General features: G+C 39.8%; 1 protein-coding gene across 1 annotated transcript in view; it reads left to right on the top strand.

Moving 5' to 3' along the window:
- OTOP1 (otopetrin 1) overlaps positions 1–18836 on the top strand; it is a 32819-nt gene extending 13983 nt beyond the window's left edge. Inside the window, exons 4-6 of the mRNA XM_080381660.1 lie at positions 1313–1443; positions 3943–4886; positions 5265–18836. Coding sequence (XP_080237786.1) covers positions 1313–1443; positions 3943–4886; positions 5265–5435 — 1246 coding nt within the window. The 3' untranslated portion in view covers positions 5436–18836. The remainder of the gene's footprint in view (positions 1–1312; positions 1444–3942; positions 4887–5264) is intronic.
- Positions 18837–18860: the final 24 nt, after the last annotated feature.

Here is an 18860-nt window from a genome sequence, read left to right on the forward strand (position 1 = left end):
CGTACCACCCAGCTGTGGTAGATGCAGCTGTGCAAATGGACTGGGAAACACAACCTCCCTGTGGGTATCCTGTGTAACTGACTCAGTAAGGGTTGTGCATGTTTCTGACACCAGAACTTGGTTCTCGTGGGGTAACTGATGTGTCTGTCCTCTGAAACAGCTGAATACACATGTTTCTTATAGAACTGAGGACTAGCCTTTGAGGCAGCAGAGCCAGCTCTGATATATTTTTTGGTTTTGTGAGAAAGTAGATCTATCTGTATATAGAAGCAAATATGGTAATTTTTAAAAATACTTCTTTCAAATTATCAATGAGCTGACCAGTTTCTGTTAGGAAGTAAAATAAATTTAATCAGAAATGTCATCTGTGGTGAAGGTTCTCCATTTGTTCTGCTCTCTTGGGTAAGTGTCCAAGCCCCATGCCAGTGAGGAGAGTGATCACAGAAGGCTTTGCATTGTCAACTGGTGAAATCAACTCTGTCCATAAGTATATTTTAAAAATCCCTAACTGCAAGTTTGTCACTGAGAACAGTGCAGTAATAACTGTTCCTTGGTAAAGGAACATTATTGGTCTTGGGTGCAGGAGAATAACACCTGGCAGAATGATAGGTGAAAGGATTGTGCCTAGGAAAGAGATACCATGGCCTTCTACAAAGAGGAGAGTGCTGGGCAAAAAACAATTATTGCATGGATTTTATTAGGAAATTATGAACCATTAACCCACTTTTTTCTCCAATGCCATTCTGTTTCACCATGTCTGAAATGGGTTGTCAGAGACCAGGAGTCTCAAAAATGCATGGAGATCTACCCTCACTGTACTAGTTCTTTGAATGGAATAAAGCCCTCTTTTAGCTTCAGCTCTCTCCAGGAGACAAAAATGCATGGGCTAGAAATTAGAGAAAGTGGTGGTATCTGTGAAGTAAGACCAGCCACAGTGAGTACAAAGGAGCACCACAGCAGGCTGTGAAATGCGGTTTGCTAAACAATTAACCCTCTTCAGACAGTTCAATCACTGTAATTAACATGAGGCTTGTCCAGCCCAAACCAAAGAATAAAACCTGTCACATAAGACAGCATAACAAATAATAACAGTGTCCTGTTAATGGTTTAATACATTAAGCCATTATGTTTCTGTAAAATTTTGGAAGTCTAACATTCATTGTGCTCCACTGCGGAACATCTTTTAAAGATGGGTTATGTTGCTTTTTTCATAGTGCCATTTAGCTTGTCTACAGAAAGTTAATCCATTTTATTTAATATCTATGGAAGTATACTCTGTGCAGATTCCTTCAATAATTATCTTATTTTGTAGGTTTGGGGTTATCCATTCTGTGTTCACAAATTTACTCCTGTGGACAAATGGTGTGTTAACAGAGTCAAAACATCAACTGAATGAACATAAGGAAAGACTGATCACTCTTGGTTTTGGGAACATAACAATAGGTAAGCAAAAGGGTTGGGACATTTTGGAATTCCTGCTCTTAGACATGTCATACAAAATACTGCGTCACTGTAGAATGGAGCTTGGTCATTCATGACTATGTCAGCATAGTAATTCCCAGGCAAGTATAGTGAGCTGATACAGAGTTCCGATCTATAACTAAAATGTTATGTAATCATTATCATATATGTGATCCAGGCTGTTGTTTTTTCCTTCTGAGTTCACAAACAAACAGATTTTTACAAACATCTATTTTGAGGAATAACATCACTGAGGAACCCCTTTATTAGTAAATTGAACGTAGCAGTTTTAAAACCAGAGTTTGCTATTTACTAAGTTATTTCTAGAAAAACAAGCATGGATAATCCTGCAAATCCTTCCCAGGAGAGTGGTTACATGTGGTGTGTGGTCCTATGAGATTCACCGGGATGGCTCTGAGGGATAAGGGGTTATCCATTAGTGCTGCTTTACAAGATAAGTATTTTGTTCTAGGTGTTCTTTTTTTAATGAACCGTTTTATCTATTGGTAAGATGATGCAAGTTGTAGTCAACAAACATCGAGTATAAGGGAGTTATTAGGAGGAAATGCTTTACTGTGAGGGTGGTGAGGCACTGGCACAGGTTGCCCGGAGCAGCTGTGGATGCCCCATCCCTGGCAGTGTTCAAGGCCAGGTTGGATGGGGCTTTGAGCAACCTGGTCTATGAGAAGTGTCCCTGCCCATGGCAGGGTGGTGGAACCAGATCATCTTTAGGTTCCCTTCTAACCCAAATCATTCTAGGATTCTATGATTCTGTGATTCTATAAAACTGCTGGGGATGCCTTCCACTTCCAAACACCACTGAAGCATGGGGAAATTAGGAGTGGTTAACTTTAAAGAGGAAATAAAAGTTCTCAGCAGCTGTAAGTAATTTTCTTCCCATGAAAATTTATTGGTACAGCTGATAAATGTTGATTGTGTTCACACAGGACAAGACAGACAGCTTTTGAAGAGGAAAATGTATGTTTTCCCACCCAGTGAATTCAATAGCGCCCCTATCCTAAAACCACCCGATTTTGCCTCTACTAAGACAAATCCTGAAGTAATTTGGTTTTTGCCTATTTATAGTCTGTGTAAATTGAAAAATTTTAGGCATTTTTAATAATTCCTGCCAAAGTTCACATATAAGCAAAACCTAAATTTTAAAATCTGTAAAATAGTATTTTCAGTATAACTGTCTAGAATTATGGCCACAATTTTACATCTATTTGCAGTTGTTACCCTTTATATGTATCTAATTGAAACTATCTAGTTTCCATTAATAATCAAGTAGCTGAATTAGTATTTCAGAGATTTTGTAATCACGGAGCATTAGTAGAGAGCAGGCAAATCACAAGTTAGTGGCTCTTTTTGACATTTCTACTTGTTAAATAGAAGCGGTTTCTTTATATTGTTTCCTATTGTTCTGCTGCCAGAATTGTTACACAATTATGAACAGTCAGAAATAGCATCTGAAACAAGGGGGAGTAAAGTAGTGATCTCAAAGACAAGTTTGGCATTAACATACAATCCAAACTGCAAAAGGAATTTTTTTTCTGTCTCTTAACAGTGTGTGGTTGAGAAAAAACAATACCAACTTTGTCCTCTCCTCTTCTTTTCTAAAATTATAGAAAACAAAAGAAAATCTTCCAGGCACAAATCTCAAATCAGTGTGTAAAAATGTGCTCTTCAGCATGTATGTTTATATACTTCTAAATAAATGCATTGTGCAAATAGGTATCTTTTTTTTTCTACCACTGTGGAAATTTCTGATTTCTGCCATTATTTGCTTAGGTTATAAATGCACATTAAATATATTTTACAAATACTATCAATTGTTTATTTTGCCATAGGGGTTTACAATGGAGGTATCTTCACAACAGAGAGGTAATGATTTCATAGGCGCCTCTCAAAACCAGAAGATTGATTTTTAATTTTTTTTTTTAATTTTAAAACTATACTGGGGCATTGAGTGAAAGTATCTGTGGTTTACTTCATCTCTTTCCTAGGCATAAAAATCTTCTTAATAAAGTGGTTTTGATACTAGGAACCATGTAAATCACTGAGAAAAATGACAGCAGAACTGAGCTCTTTCCTTGTTAAGCTTGTTCTTGATCTGATCCACAGATCCCTGGGCTTCTATAAAAGCCTTCTAAGCCAAAGGGCTGAGGACTCAAAGCCCTTGGGATCTAGATTTTCATGTTATAAAAAGGTATTTTTACCAAGACTGCTTAAGTTCAGTGCCACAATGTGATTATTGCTCAGTGGCTGAGCAGTGAAGTCAGAGATCATACTTCAGGGAACATGCAAAAACTTTGTTAGGTTAATGACTTTAAGGGCGAGACCTTTTTTTAGGTTGCTAACTGGGTGGTGTGATGTGTTGTTTGACTGAAATCTTACCTCTTACATTTTGTTACTTAATTTTCGTTTTACTAAATAAGAAATCTTTATAGTGCGCATAACTTATCTCTCCCTCTCCTTTAGTTTTAGATGATCATGCACCTCAATGCAATTGCACAACAACAACTCTCTGCTCGATATTTTCTCAAGGAATATATTACCTATATCCCTTCAATATAGAGTACCATATCCTAGCATCCACGATGCTCTATGTCCTGTGGAAGAATATTGGCCGCAAAGTTGAGCACCACCAGCAACACAAAACTCCATTCAAATTCCATGGCATAACTGTTGGAATGATTTTTGGACTAATTGTGTTAACTAGCACAATAGCTATTGTTGTTGTTTATTTAATTCAGATTGGACGTTCAAAAATCAAGAGTGAGTTAGCACTCACTATGTTTTACTTGCATGCTATCTTCGTGTTGGCTCTCATGTGTACAGCTGGAATCGTTGCCCTTTTCATCTACAGACTGGAAGACAGATCATTGGATAATTCAAAAAATCCTGCTCGAAAACTTGATGCGGAGCTGCTGGTGGGCACAGCTGCGGGGTCCTGGCTTCTTTCCTGGGGATCGATCCTTGCCATTATCTGTGCCCAGGCTCACCCCAAATACACATGGTATAACCTGCCCTACTCCGTCCTCGTTATAATTGAGAAGTACATTCAGAACCTCTTCATCATTGAATCCATACATCGTGAGCAGGAAAAGGTGAACGATGATATTAAAACTCTTCGAATAGTGACTATATCTCGAGGGAGCACTTTATCACTTACCCCCTCGTACAAAGAGATTTACAATGGCAGAGCTGCTGGTGAGGACGGGGAGGTACCCTGTCTGTTCAAGGGCACTATCTGTAGGAGAGAAAATGGTGGTGGTGGTGCCAAAGAAGAAACGAGTCAGGAAAATAGTTTGGTCACACATTTGGCCTCAGATATCTCATTTTATAGTAGAAGCTCAGTTACTAACAACAAGAGGAGAATTCTGAAGAACATCGCTGCATTTTTATTCCTCTGCAACCTTTCGGTAAGACATTAGAACATAATTCACAAGTTAATACTCAAAAGCCTCCCAACCTTTCAAGCCTGATAAGTGTATTAAAAGTACATGGTTCTACAGTAGCAGGTAAATTTTTCTTCTTCTGGAAGAATAAGCGAATATGCCTTTGGGGAACAAAGTCTATTCGTGGAATCTGGGAGTCTAGGCTTGTTTTAGTCACAGTACAAAAACTGTAACAGCAGTGGAAGCTGAAACCCTCTTCCACCAGTGTGACCCAACAGCAACAGGGAGGATTTTCTTAAGAATTTCTGAAACCAATTTGCAGTTTGGTGGGGTCGCAGTCCTTAAGGGCTAGTGACTCATATTGCTGGTGATTTATATTGGCCTTGTGTTCTTTCCTTGCAGTTGTGGATACCACCGGCATTCGGGTGCCGCCCGGAATATGACAATGGACTAGAAGAAATAGTTTTTGGCTTTGAACCTTGGATAATTGTTGTGAACCTTGCGATGCCTTTTTCTATTTTCTATCGTATGCATTCAGCTGCCTCACTCTTTGAGGTCAATTGTAAAACATAGATCATATAGGGTCCCTTGGTGAACAATTGATTGAATAATTAATTAAATAAATATCACTTGAATGAGTGGATGAATGAATGAGCACAGGTAGCAACAGCTGCTGCTCAATAAATAGAAGATTCAGTAGTATTTCTTTTAAAAAGGGACCATAGTTAATAGCATGTAATTAAAAAAAAATATTCTTCCACATATTTTGTTATATATGTGGTGTTATGTATAGGTACACTTTTCAGAATCATATTAGGGTTAATATGATTACCATTACATAGCAAAGTAAATTCGATCTCATTAATCTTTGTTTTAGTCACGTGAGATTTGTCCTCTATATAATTTGTATTGCTTTGTTTTCATTCATTGTGGCTTGTGAAAGGGTTTTTAAAAAAATCTGTATGACATAGGAGGGAAAATCTCAGGAATAGCTAAACTGAGCAATATTCCTGAATCACAGAGATATTATGAAAGCTCCAGCTCTGAATTCCTAGCTATGTTTTTGCAGTAAAACCTGAAAACATTTGCTGTTAAGTTGGGATGTGGGAATTATTGTAAACTTCCTGAATACTGATAAAATATCAACGTATTATTATTATTTTCTCTAACTATATAGCAAGAAATCCAGGTAAGTAATACAAATGGTTAGTAATACGTGCTGTTTATAATTTCCTCTGATAAAATATATTTCAATTAATGAAATATCATCTTGTATTTACTGTATGACATAACTGAGAAATAAAGCTAATCCTTTTACTTAATTCATACATCCTTGTAATATTTTAAGAGAGGAAACCAGTCTTACTGCTTATTTTTAGCTATATACATTCTGTTGCCAGAATGGTATATATTCCCTGTACATTTTTTTTATGAGCTGCTGATTTCTTTGTAGTTTGGTCTCCTTGTTGGAAGATGTGTCTTCATACATGGATGCTGTAAAGCATAGCTGATGCCTCTAGAAATGTGGAGGGCCCTTGACTGAGAGATTTATAAGTGTGGATTACCAACCGGTAGAACATAATCTCAAATCCCTAGGATATTTAGTTGCCTGCATTCTCGCAGAAAGCAGTGAAAAGTTGTGTGCCTGAATATTGTTAGAATCTGCACCTGTAAGATGGAAAGACTGGAGCAATGATCAGAATACTAAAAAGAAGTGACCAATTATTGGATAACCCTTACTAACTCATTAATGGTCTATTCCTAAGTCTGGTGACTCAAGGGCTGCAAAATTTCTGCCCCCAGTTCCTAAAAGACACCATCTGCCTGAAAGCTGTCATATTTCTGCAGAGGAGAGGTCTGCTTCCAATTCAGGTTTCCACTGCCTTGTCTGCTCTCACGCATCAGATCAAAAATTTTGGCTTTGTACCACTAGATGGCAAACACAGACCATTCCATAAATGACCCGATTCCAGGAGTTCGTTCACATGATAATTAATCTGTTCTGTTTTGTGGTACACACAGCCATAACCCACCTAGGGATTTTTGCTGCCTTCTTTACCTGTTGAAAACCCCAGATCAAGTAAAGCAACTTTCATGTGAAGTCTCAGGTGAAGCCTGAATTAGATGAACCACCAGGGAGGCTGATTGTGAGAACTCCTGTGTTCCTGCAGAGCAATTCCAGTTCTATTTTAAGTGTTTTTTGGAAGAGTCGCCATCTGATCACATTGCTGTAATCTCTGCCTTTCTCTAGGGCTGCTTGTCATACTCTTTTACCATATCTCTATTAGTTCTTACATTAATTCTAGACTAACCTTTTCTATCTTTTTCCCTTGAACAGACTAGCTTGATACCACCTACTTCCATGCAAATACTGGCTCTAACCACTTCACTAGGTTGTCTCCCAGACTGGTTCCATTTAAAGTAGAGGAAACAGGGCCATCCAGATAGTCAAATAAAGCTTTAATTTTCCTTCCAAATCAACTTTTGGACCAAGTCTGCAGCTAATTCTGGTATCAGAAAAGAATCATTTCTCTAGGTAAGCCCACAAATCCCACTTCATCTTTTAAGTGCCTATAAAAGTGGCTAGAGGAAGCCTGTCTCTTATTCCTCTGTTTCTGCGGGATGGGTCTCATGTCTTCAGCTAGAACTGGTGCTCTTTAGCTAATTCCCAGCATTTGTGTTCAACAAAAGCAGAGCTAGCTGATCCCTAGGGCCCAGAAGGGGCCATATGCTCTACTACAAACACGTAGCACACATTTGAAAGTTTCAAAAATAGCCAACATCCTTATTTAGTTATATTTCATCTGCAATCACATAGCCCTTTCTATTTCTTAACATTACTATTGAAATAATTACATTTGCCCACAATATTAAATTGATTTTGAGTGCTGAAATTGAAGTTTATTCAGCAAAGTGTATTAAGGCAGCACTCTGGCAGTGAGCAAATGCTTTAAATGTGCTAATGGGCAGATTTTATTCTGAGCTGCACTGATGAAACCCTGCTGACTTAAAAGCTCCGTTCCAGGACCAGAGACTTGATTTTGGCCTGAGAAGCTTAAGAGGTTTTCACGACAGGCATTCTCTCAAAAAATATTGTTCCATCCAAATGCAGAATATTTTATAGTCTTAAGTTTAACTACTCTTGAAGCAACGGTGAGTCATGAAGTTCTGAAAATTTTAGAAACAGATTTTTTAGAAACATAGATTTTTGGGCCAGGAACAGTGATCAGATTGTTTAACGTAGTGTGTCCTCTAGCTTTCTGATCAAAGCTAAACCTGGGCTTTCTCAAACAACTGCTTTCAGACTTCTCTTTTTTTATTTTTCTCTAGCATATATCAACAACACTAATTTATCACAGGTTTTAAAATACAAGAAATAGCATGAAGTTACCCTGTTTCTGCCTACCTATGTGCTCAAGCATGCGACAGGAGGCAGGAGAGCCAGCTTACCCAAGAGAGTCCATCAGCTGCTCACTGTTATGTTCCTGAAGTGCCTCTAAGGGACAGTTTGTCTACTTTGAGATCTCTTGGGAACACCTTTAAGCCCAATTTAATATTACTTAAAAGAGATACATTTTTTAAGGGTATGTCTTTAGTCAACTCCAAAATGCACTTGATACATAAAGGATTCTGGATTTTTGCTGCATAATCTTAATCAAAAAGCTATTCTCTGATACTCATCATATCCTTCTGTAAGACTCTTCCACTCCCTCCCTTCCTCCCTAAATAATTTTATTTATTCAATAATATATGTTTGGTAGCATTTAAACTCATATATGTACAGGAATAAAGGCTGCTAAGGTGCAAAAAGATTCCTACACACCTCAGGTATTTGCCTGAAGAGTAAAACTTGCATGACCATCGATTTTTCCAAGTGTTTTTTAGTGTCATTAACACTAACTCTGGGATGGAAGAAGTTGGAGGAGTCATGCTTGAGTCTTTCAAAAAGAACTGAATTCCTTTTACTAGTTTTTCTTAATACTTTGAATTTCCTCTTTTAATCACTTCTAAAACAATTTCCAATTTGATAATTTTGGAAATATTCCTGTGCTGTGTGGCCTACTTGTGGTCCACAGACTTTGAGTGGGCTATATCAGTGCAGAGAAGTAGATGGCTCCAGAGAACAGCAGAGAAGGAAATTATCAAAGTAATTTAAGTACATGCTTCTTTCCACTGAGTAGGGAATTTAAGGTCCTTATGAAGGTAATTAGTTCATTTTTTTTTTTTTCAAATCTGTCTGTTCTATTGAGCAGCATGTAATAAATCCTTCAAAATCTAATCTGTTCTTTCCTAAGTAGGGGCACATAGTATATTTGGCTTGGGTTATTCTGCCTTTTCTGCAAAGGCTCTGGACAAAGCAAGATTTGATTTAATAGAAAGTGAAAGATTAAGCTGTAGGCTTTGTTGTTCCCTGGAGTTGGTTCTAGCTGAAAATGAAGTGCAAATCTCAATCATTATAATAATGTGACCAGGGTAATTTACTTGTGAATTTGATGACAATGTTTTGTGTAGCCAATATGAGTTTTAATTTAATTTATCACTTAATAAGATTAAGAAATGTTCAGAAATCACATTTGCAAGAGCAAAGGGAAAAAGGCTTTTTTAAAGGGTAGTTATTCAGAGCTTTCTCTAAGGTGTGGTTTCTGGACACTACTAGACTGTGGGTTTACAATTGATGCTTTGCTTTCTTTTTAACAGTTAACACCACTTCTTTACTTGTATCCGAGTACGTCTGTGATGGCCCTGTTGAAGTTTTAGTAAGGCAGGTTGGAAAGCAGCCTGGCAAAATGAATGAATGCTACTTGGATGTTATTTATTCTCTATATGACCTGACAGTACACAAAACAAGCAGAATGGAGATATGAGTTTTGCATGTACTAATGTACAAAGACCCTTAAATGATTCATTTCTGGATCTTGAAAAATGAGTCTGTGGACACCACTGACCATATCTTCTATATGATGTATTAGGAAAAGCAAAGGCACACTCATTAAATGCCACCTAAAACCCATGAAATAAAAAATATCCACAAACTTCAAGATTTTAATACAAACACTAATTTTTTTAATTCTTCTACCTTGCTCTGTCTGATTAGAGATGATGTATGTATAGCTGGCTCAGTGGATCACTTATTCCCTGGGAACTCTTGTCCCCAAGGATTTGGCCTCATTCTGTGCATGCCTGAATAAAATGAGATTTGGATTTAAACAGAATTGAAGCAGCTGCAATTGTTAATGACAACCTTAAAAAAACAGTTTGATCTATTAGCTTTAAGGGATGAATTTGATCTTGAAGCTGATGATAGTGGGAAATCTCACTTTAATGTCAATAGTTAATGTTTAGAGTATTTTTTTCTTTTTTATTAGATGGTGTGTTATGTCTCATAATATTCACTTGGCTGAGGTTTAAAGCAAAACTTGCAATTCTCTATGGCAATGTCTCCTGCCTTCCTCTGCTACTATTCTTCACCTAGAAGAAAACCAAGTTTCAGCCCTATAAATATGTCCCTTGGTAAAATCTCCACCAACACATTTTCTAGTTCTCACCAGAAGCAAATGGACAACAATTCAGGCCAAAGAACATGTTACCAAATAAAGATGGATGCATTAGGTGAAAATTTGGGAAAGAGCAGGTGAAAGAACAAGAAATGGCAGGGAAACCAGTTGCCATCTCTCTCTCCTTCACTTGCAACAAACACAATTTTTTATCTTTACATGACATTTTCTATCAAAACTTGCACAAGCATTGGGTGCTTCTTGCATATTTTCCAGTAAATATTTGCTTGAATGTCACTGCAACATATCTGGAATTAAAAGCCAGTTTGTGAAAAGCATGCATAGATCCCCAGGGAGCCACATCAGCATTTTAAAATCAAAGCAGATGCAGGAACAGCTCTCATCCACATGTGCTGGTTTTGGCTGGGGTAGAGTTAATTCTCTTCACAGTAGCTAGTATGGGGCTGGTTTGGATTTCTACTGGAAACAGGGTTGATAGCACAGGGATGTTTCAGCTACTGCTGAGCAGTGCTGACACAGAGTCAGGGACATTTCTGCTCCTCACGCCACCCCACCAGTGAGCTGAGGGTACACAAGTAATTGGGAGGGGACACAGATAGGACAGATGACCCCAACTGACCAAAGGGGTATTCCACACCGTATGGCATCATACCCAGCATATAAAGCTGGGGGAAGAAGAAGGAAGGGGGGAGACGTTTGGAGCGATGGTGTTTGTCTTCCCAGGTAACCATTACCCGTGCTGGAGCCCTGCTCTCCTGGGGGTGGCTGAACCTGTCTGCCCATGGGAAGGAGTGAATGAATCCCTTGCTTTGCTTTGCTTGCACGTGTGGCTTTTACTTTACCTATCAAACTGTCTTTATCTCAACTCACAAGTTTTCTCACTTTTACCCTTCCAATTCTTTCCCCAACCCCACCAGGGGGGAGTGAGCAAGCTGCTGCGTGGGGCTGAGCTGCCAGCTGGGGTTAAGCCATGACACCACACAATCAGGATTATCACAGATGTTGTACCTACTTTATTCTAATTTATTCTGCAATCAAATATTTACCAGGCTTAACTGAAGATCAGGATGCTTTTAGAAATGCATGGAAATAATTAGTTAGATATCTAAGGCTAAATCTAAACTTGGTATTTGGTTCAGTCTTGAGTCCATTATCTTCTGAATTTAGTAATTTTATCCCTAACAGGCAATGACCTTTGTAGGAAGGCGGCATCTGACAGCTATGAGGTAGTAAGCAATAGGTTTGTACCAATGTCTTAATGGTAGCTGGCTACATGAACCCCTTTCCTCGTGTCTCCTCTTGCTCTTTGCCCAGGTATGAGGAGCACTCCCGCAGTGCTCCCCAAGTGGGATTTTCCACCACTGCCTGCTCGAATCAAATAGCTTCATTGCCAAGAAATACTTCAATAAGACGGAACACTAGACATACTTTTGAAAGCATTCTTGAGCTCTTTTCCAAGCATTACAGTATCTTCTCTCCAAACCTTCCCAGTGCAGTAAGAGTCCAGAATTCAAACTTCACGGCATTAAGAGGTGACTGTGCCTGCATTTCACGTCAGCTCTGCATGTAGATGCGGCACTGGCACTGAACCCGTGAGCTGTGGCCACCCAGTCCAGGTAAGACCTGCCAAGGGCAAGCTAGCCTGCACACTGCCAAGTGGGACCCTGACACTGAGACAACATAAAGTAGCTGGGCATAATTAATAGATTGAACACCCAAAGAAGGAAACTACCTCATACGCTGTCAAAGCAGAAACAAAAGTTTTGTGCAACTATAATTCTCATGATTATCTTTTATGTTTGGATTGAGCTACAGCCAAAAAAAAATAGCCTGTCCCTCTTCAGGCCGCAAATCTTGGTCAATAGTACTAAAAGTAATTGCATTAGCTAGTTATTTTTAACTATAAAGGCCACGGCAGCAACAATAAGTAGTTGCAAATAATTCTAAAATTAAAATTCAGATCCAGAGCTGGGTATCATTATTGCAGGTAATTAATGCAATCAGTACAGCCTACGTGCAACAAACAATTGACAAATATCAGGTAATTTGATCTGCAATATTTTCTTTGATGAAAGCAGGTAGACAATATTACAGTTGATAGTTTCTGCCCTTGGCTTTGTTTTCTGCTCTGACATTTGGGAACCCACTGCTCCCTACAGCAATTCTTTCGGTCTCAGATCAATACACATTCCATGTTTCATGAAGACTGCCCTGTGTACAGCTTCCTCTGCCGAATACTCAAGGCAAAATCAGTCTTTTAACATATTTTGAAAGTTAGTATATATGAGTCTTTTGGTTGACCAAGCCTGCCACAATGATATGCAGAAAATCTCACTGGATAGAGTTATTGGTTTACCAGCGCAAGGATCACTGGGGCAAACTGCTGGCTCCCGCTGAGTATCGTGGCCACTGCTTAGGTCTCACTGTGACTTTCAACATAAGGCTTTCCTGAGAGAGCTGCAGAGCTGTGCCATTCCCCAAATGAACTCCAGGCAGACCAGTTCACCAGGACTGATCAGATCCTGGGTCTGCTCCATACGATGCTGTCGAGGTCCGTCTCCTTCCTTTTTAAAGGTGTTTTTTGTTCCAAGGCTGCACACTGCGCCAGTCCACTGTGGTTATGACTTTTTGCAGAATTTGGGGTATTTGCCTTGATTTATTGGAGCACATGCTTTTTGATCTCTGTGTCCCCGCCTTTGATTTGCAGTGTGTCAGCCAGAAGAATGGGGGTCATAAAGGCATTACAGGGTAATCTCTGCACTTGAAAATGTGCGTATTTCTTCTCTGACCCTCCTTATGTGTGTTGGAGAAGGAGAAACCAAGAGGATGACAAATCTAAACACACTGTAGGATGAAATGCTGCTGCTCAGCATGCAGAAGGCCACTCACAATACAGAATAAATAGCTGCTGCTGTCTCACAGATGAACAGAAGAATACGCTTCAGTTTTTCTTTGTCGGCTCCAGTACAACTCTTGTGTCAGCAGACTGATGTCTTCATCAGCTGTTCCTCTGTGTTTCTTACTAGCACTAACAGTCCTATGGATTATTGCAATAGGTATTTAATACAGAACTTTCTAATCCCTGTTGCTGATATTCTGCTGTGGAGATAAATGAGACCTGTTGATTCTAAAGGAACATTTTATTTGAAGTCTTACTTAAGGCAAAAATAAGAGCAGAACTAAGTAAGAGCAGTAATTTACTGCTTGTTATCTCAAAGTGACAAAGTTGCTCATTTGTACCACTAGTGTTTAAAAATTTGAAACTGGAATTCTCCCTCAAAAACCCTGAACTACAAGATCTAGCCCTGGTCCTATACAATTCTTAAAAATACAGATCAAAAAACCTATCAGCTCTAACTGTTGACACATTTGTAAAATTACCTTGCATTGTAATTTTTTGTTAAGCATTTGCAACAGGCTATCCTGCAAGGATACAGCTGTCGCACAGTGCCAGCGAACAGCCGAGGTTTCAGGGTCCCTCCTCCCAATCCCATTCTCTTCCATCCAGCAGCTGCCTTTTGGGAGAAGGGAAGCGTAACGATGAGTTACTGTCCAACTCAATGAGACATCATCTGTGTTCCTCGAGAGGCTGAGACCCAGCCACTGACTTTTGTCTTCTGAGCCCTCTTCTTCTATCAGACTTAAAAGACTTCACAACAGCATCTGTTTTTATTACAGAAATTACTGTTTGTTTGATTCTATGAAGGATTTAGTTTTCCTATTCATTTTGTGGAACACAATCTCACACTACGGTAATAGACAGGGTAAAATCCCAAGATAAATGATGTTGACTGCAAGTGTTCAAATAAAAATTATTAACTAATAAAGACTGTAATTTATACATTCAATATAAAATTCATAGGTCCTGTTAATATACCGTGGGTTAGAGAAACAGAGAAATCGAAACACCAAAAAGAAATTTGTTTTCAAATTACTCCATAGGGCAAATTGTTATACTATTTAAGCCAGAGACAAAATTACAGCAGCTTCTTTGGGAATCAAGCCCACCTGGTTTTTATTGGAGTTTAGTAGTATAATTGATAAAAGACAAAATAAAAGTCTTGAAATGTTCAGTATTAGAAAATTAAATCACCTTTTTCATCTTGATAATTTTCTCTGGACAGATGTTCACCTGGGATGTAGCCATGCACCCCCAGACAATATGAATAACATACCCAAATTGTACCATTATATAAACCAGGGTTTGGTGGGGGTTTTTTTCCTTTATCTTGATTCAAATGTCACTGATCTTTAGTAGTTTTCATCATATGAGGTCTTGCTATATTAAAAATAATGATACTAATGTACAGTATATTATTATGAATATCCAACAATATAAGATAATATTTTATAAGATAAAAGCCACAAAATGAACTGATACAATCCACCAGGAAATCATATTTACAAAAATCCTATTCCCTTTGCTTTTGGTGTTGGCTAGCATTCATCTTTCATCTTTTACCACTGGTTTAAATTGAGTCAGGTTCCGTATGAATAACAAAAATAAACAAAAAACAAAAAAGGAAAATTTGTGAAAATCTCTTCTGGTAGCATTAATTACGTCATGATTTCACCAAGAGAGTGATCAACTGCTGATGTAGGAACCATATTGCACTCATTACAGGGAAAAAAGCAACAGAGATACTGGGAGAGCTGTTCATTCTGTTATACATGGTTAATTAACACTATCCATCACAGTCCCAAGTCAACAAAAAACTTAAATAGATTTTAAGGCCAGAGGGGATAACTGTAACCATCTAAAATTACTTTTCCCACAGTGCAGACTACAGAATGCTGTTCGGTACCATCTGAACCAAGACAGAGCTGGGGGATGAGCTAAGGCACAGAGTCTCAAAGAAATGCATTCAGCCTTGGTTTTCAGACTGCAAATGATGGCAAATCTATTACAACCCAAAATCAATTGCATCAGCCATTAACTATCTTCACTGTTATAAATGTGCACCTTACCTCTACCCTGATTTCTCATAGATTCGTTCAGTTTCTAGCCACTGTAGTTTTTGTGACCTTACCTGAAAAAGCCATCTATTGTCAAGAAAACTTTTCCCCCTGTAGGACATCGCCAGCTGTTTCTAACCCTCCTGATGTCATTCGCTTGGCTAAGGAAGTTTTCCAGACATGATTACTGTAATGCTTTTCTGATCATTTTTCCAATGGCTCATATTTATTTTTATTTGAAACACGAACAGCAGAACTCAACCTAGTCTGCAAGGATTTTTCTGTTGCTGCACACCTCGATGATACCAGTTCTTTCCCTTTCTTCCCCAATGTTTTCACGTGGCTCTATATACACCCCCACCTTTGTCCATCTGTGCAGTAAAGCATTTCAGCTTCAGTGAGTAAAACTGATGGACCTTAAGCATACATTCAACTATGCTTCTAAATATAGCTCCACTTGAGCATACTTCTACAGCTAGGAACATATCCAGCTACTTTGCTAAACTGGCTTGCTGTACAGTGACTTCCAGCCTCCTCCACCTCTACTGCTACCTCTTCTTGCCTGCTTTGGAGCCTAACCATAATGGGAAGGTTTTGATGGGCTGCTTTTACAGCCTAAACCTCAGCAGTACATCTGTGTCTATATATTTTAACTTCATTTTGGCATTAATTATTTTTTATGTCTTTACATCAAGTATCTCTTAGATGAGAACATGTGTGAATTTCTGAGTGTTGTCTATTTTTTAAATACCATTCAGCAGAACAGTGGGTCTGTGTGTTTTGAAATGGAAATAGAATATGTGGCAATGAAGGAAAAGAGTGAGTAAAACACGCATTTCTAAAATCAGGAACTGCAGAGATATTTTTTTTTCACTCAGAACCATTGCAATAACAGTTAAATTCCATTATTTCCAACCTGCCAGCTGTGAGAGAGAAGTGCAATTTTAACAGGTGAATAAAAAAAAGAAAAACGAGACAAAGCTCTGAAGGAAAAGCACAAAAGCCATTACAAAGATGATTTCAGGATGAAAAAACCCCACCTCAAATCTCTCAGCAAGTGACAGCTGTGGTTTTAATGGACTATTCTTAAAATGAGATTTATATGCAAACTGCCTACAGAAAGTAAAAAAACCAATGCTAATAATGTATAAATGTTAAAGGTTTTTATCTCAGGCTCAAAAAATGTTGATGGCAATGCATGGAACATTAAAACATACCATAAATGTCCCGATTACACGATTGCTGCTCTGACGTGGTGCCACCACGAACAAACTGGTATGAGCGCTGCACCAAAGCAGTTGTCTGGTTGCCTGCTCCTGCTCGACCACTTCCCAGCTCACTGGAGTCTACTAGCATGGGGGGTTTAGTCTCATATGCCACCCCATCACAAACCAGTATTTTTTTTTACTACCATTGAAAATCTTCCCTGATCTCTTAATGCATTCCTGTGACTAGAAAGAAAATTTTGAGCATGCATGAAATGTTGGATCAACATTGAAGACTGTATCACCAGTGCACCTCTAGGTACAGGTGCATCTTTGGCTGATGAAACTTGCCCAGCTCAATGATAGATCTTTTTCCATAGGAATCTCTGGTGAGAAACTTTGGTTCACACCAGCTGAAATTCAAGAACATTTGCTACAGATGAAATAGGTGGGAGAGGACATTACAGCCTCTACATTCTGAGTTATGCAGGAGCCAGACAGCCGAATGCAACACTTGGCTGATAAATGAGATACTTTGGGAACTCCTCTCTACTTTGCATCTGCCTATTGCAGACAGTACTGTAGAAAGCATAGCAAAATTTCATTCTTTAGATGTCTGACAAGTAAGCTCTGACAATTTTTGTTTCAATGGGTTAAAGCATATTCCCTGGCTGCTTACACCTCCTCTCTGCCTGACTCCACCACACACAGCAGAGCTGGTAGGAGGTAACATACCCGCGCACCTCCGCTGCTCCCAGCCACAGCCCTACGTCTTCACTTCCAGCACTGGTGCCGATTCGTACCAAGCCACCAGCACACTCACAGTGCTGCTGAGTTGTGGGCAGGCTACGTTACTATTGGGTTACTATTGTTATTAAGCAGATACCTACACATACGTTTATTTAAATAGCTAATGCATGCTGACTGCATGCATGTAAATACATACATGCATATAGATACCACATTATATATATAGTTTGTGCTGATGTATTCACGTGTGTACCCATACGCCTCTACACTGGTGAAGCAATGAATATAAGCTAAAAGAAGAAAATCAGATCATTGCTTTTTTACATAAAATACTTACATTTCTGGACCAGCATCTTCAACAGGCACGTACACAAGTACTCGTGCAATTTGGTCCTTCGTTTATAGAAATTGTAGGAGGCATTGCTTAGGGAAGCAGAGTTTGTGCAAGCAACACATTGCCTTGCCTCAGCATCACAGCTTTAGTCATGCTGTTTAGAATTCAGTGGTGACAAAACCTAAATTCTCCCTCCAATATTAAATATAACTCTTCTTAAACGTGGAAAAGTAGTGCCAATTTCTTAAGTGAGAGCTGAAGCAAAGCTCCAGTTTCTCCTGTGGCAATTTTAGAAAATTGCCTAAAAGGTTGCATAGTTTATTTATTGCTCTGTATTTAGTAACTCTAACACTTAATCTCCCTTCATGTCACTGCAGATCCACCAACATATAGCGAGCCTTGTCCTGCCCCATCTGCCCGGAGAAGCAGCTGGAAGGCTCCTGATGAGCGGCTTTCTCAGCGCTTTTAGTGCCAAAGCGGGCTGTTGAGTCAAGAATGGGTTTGATCTCTGTCAATGGTTTTAAAGAAGAGACAAGTTTTGGAGAAACTAAATCTGTAACGCTCTGAATAAAAACCACTAAAGCATGCTCTCTGAAACACAGACATGCTACCCGTGCATGGCAAGCCTAAGAGCCCAGCCCTCACACCTGCACCGCTCAGGGTTGCAACTCGTTTGTAGCTGCGCTGGAGCCCCACCGAGAGGAATGATTCATCCCATAGAAGAGCTGAAAAGACAGAGAATCCGATTTCGTTAGCAGTGCTTCTCGCCTGTAATGCATCTCTGTCGTCCAGCAGAACCCTTTGGAGCAATTCCCCATTTAGGCTGCATTTCCCATCCCTATGGAAAAGCCTAACCCGTCCCGCTCCCCCCACGACAACTCTCCCCGCTGGCCCACACCCAGAGGTCGGGCGAGCTCCGTGCCCGTCCCTAACAGCCCCGGGGATGGTAGGGGGGGTGGGGGTGGGGGTGGTGGGAAGGTGCATTTCCCCGTTCCCTGCGGTGGGACCGCGCTCTTCCCTCCACCTGCGCGAAGCCCGGTGGCGGCGGAAAAAAACTGCGGACCCACTCGGTGTCGGGGGGCGCGAGAGCAGCGCCGCAGGGAGGCCGCCCCCGCCGCCCCGTGCCGTCGCGGCCCCCGCCAGCCCCGCAGCCTGCCGGCCCGGACGGGGAGACCCTGGCGGCGGAGCATGCTCAGAGGCCGGCGGGGGCGGGCGGCCGGGCCGGGCCGGGCCGGGG

This window comes from Falco punctatus, assembly GCF_963210335.1.
Source record: "Falco punctatus genome assembly, chromosome: 1".
Classification (NCBI taxonomy): domain Eukaryota; kingdom Metazoa; phylum Chordata; class Aves; order Falconiformes; family Falconidae; genus Falco; species Falco punctatus.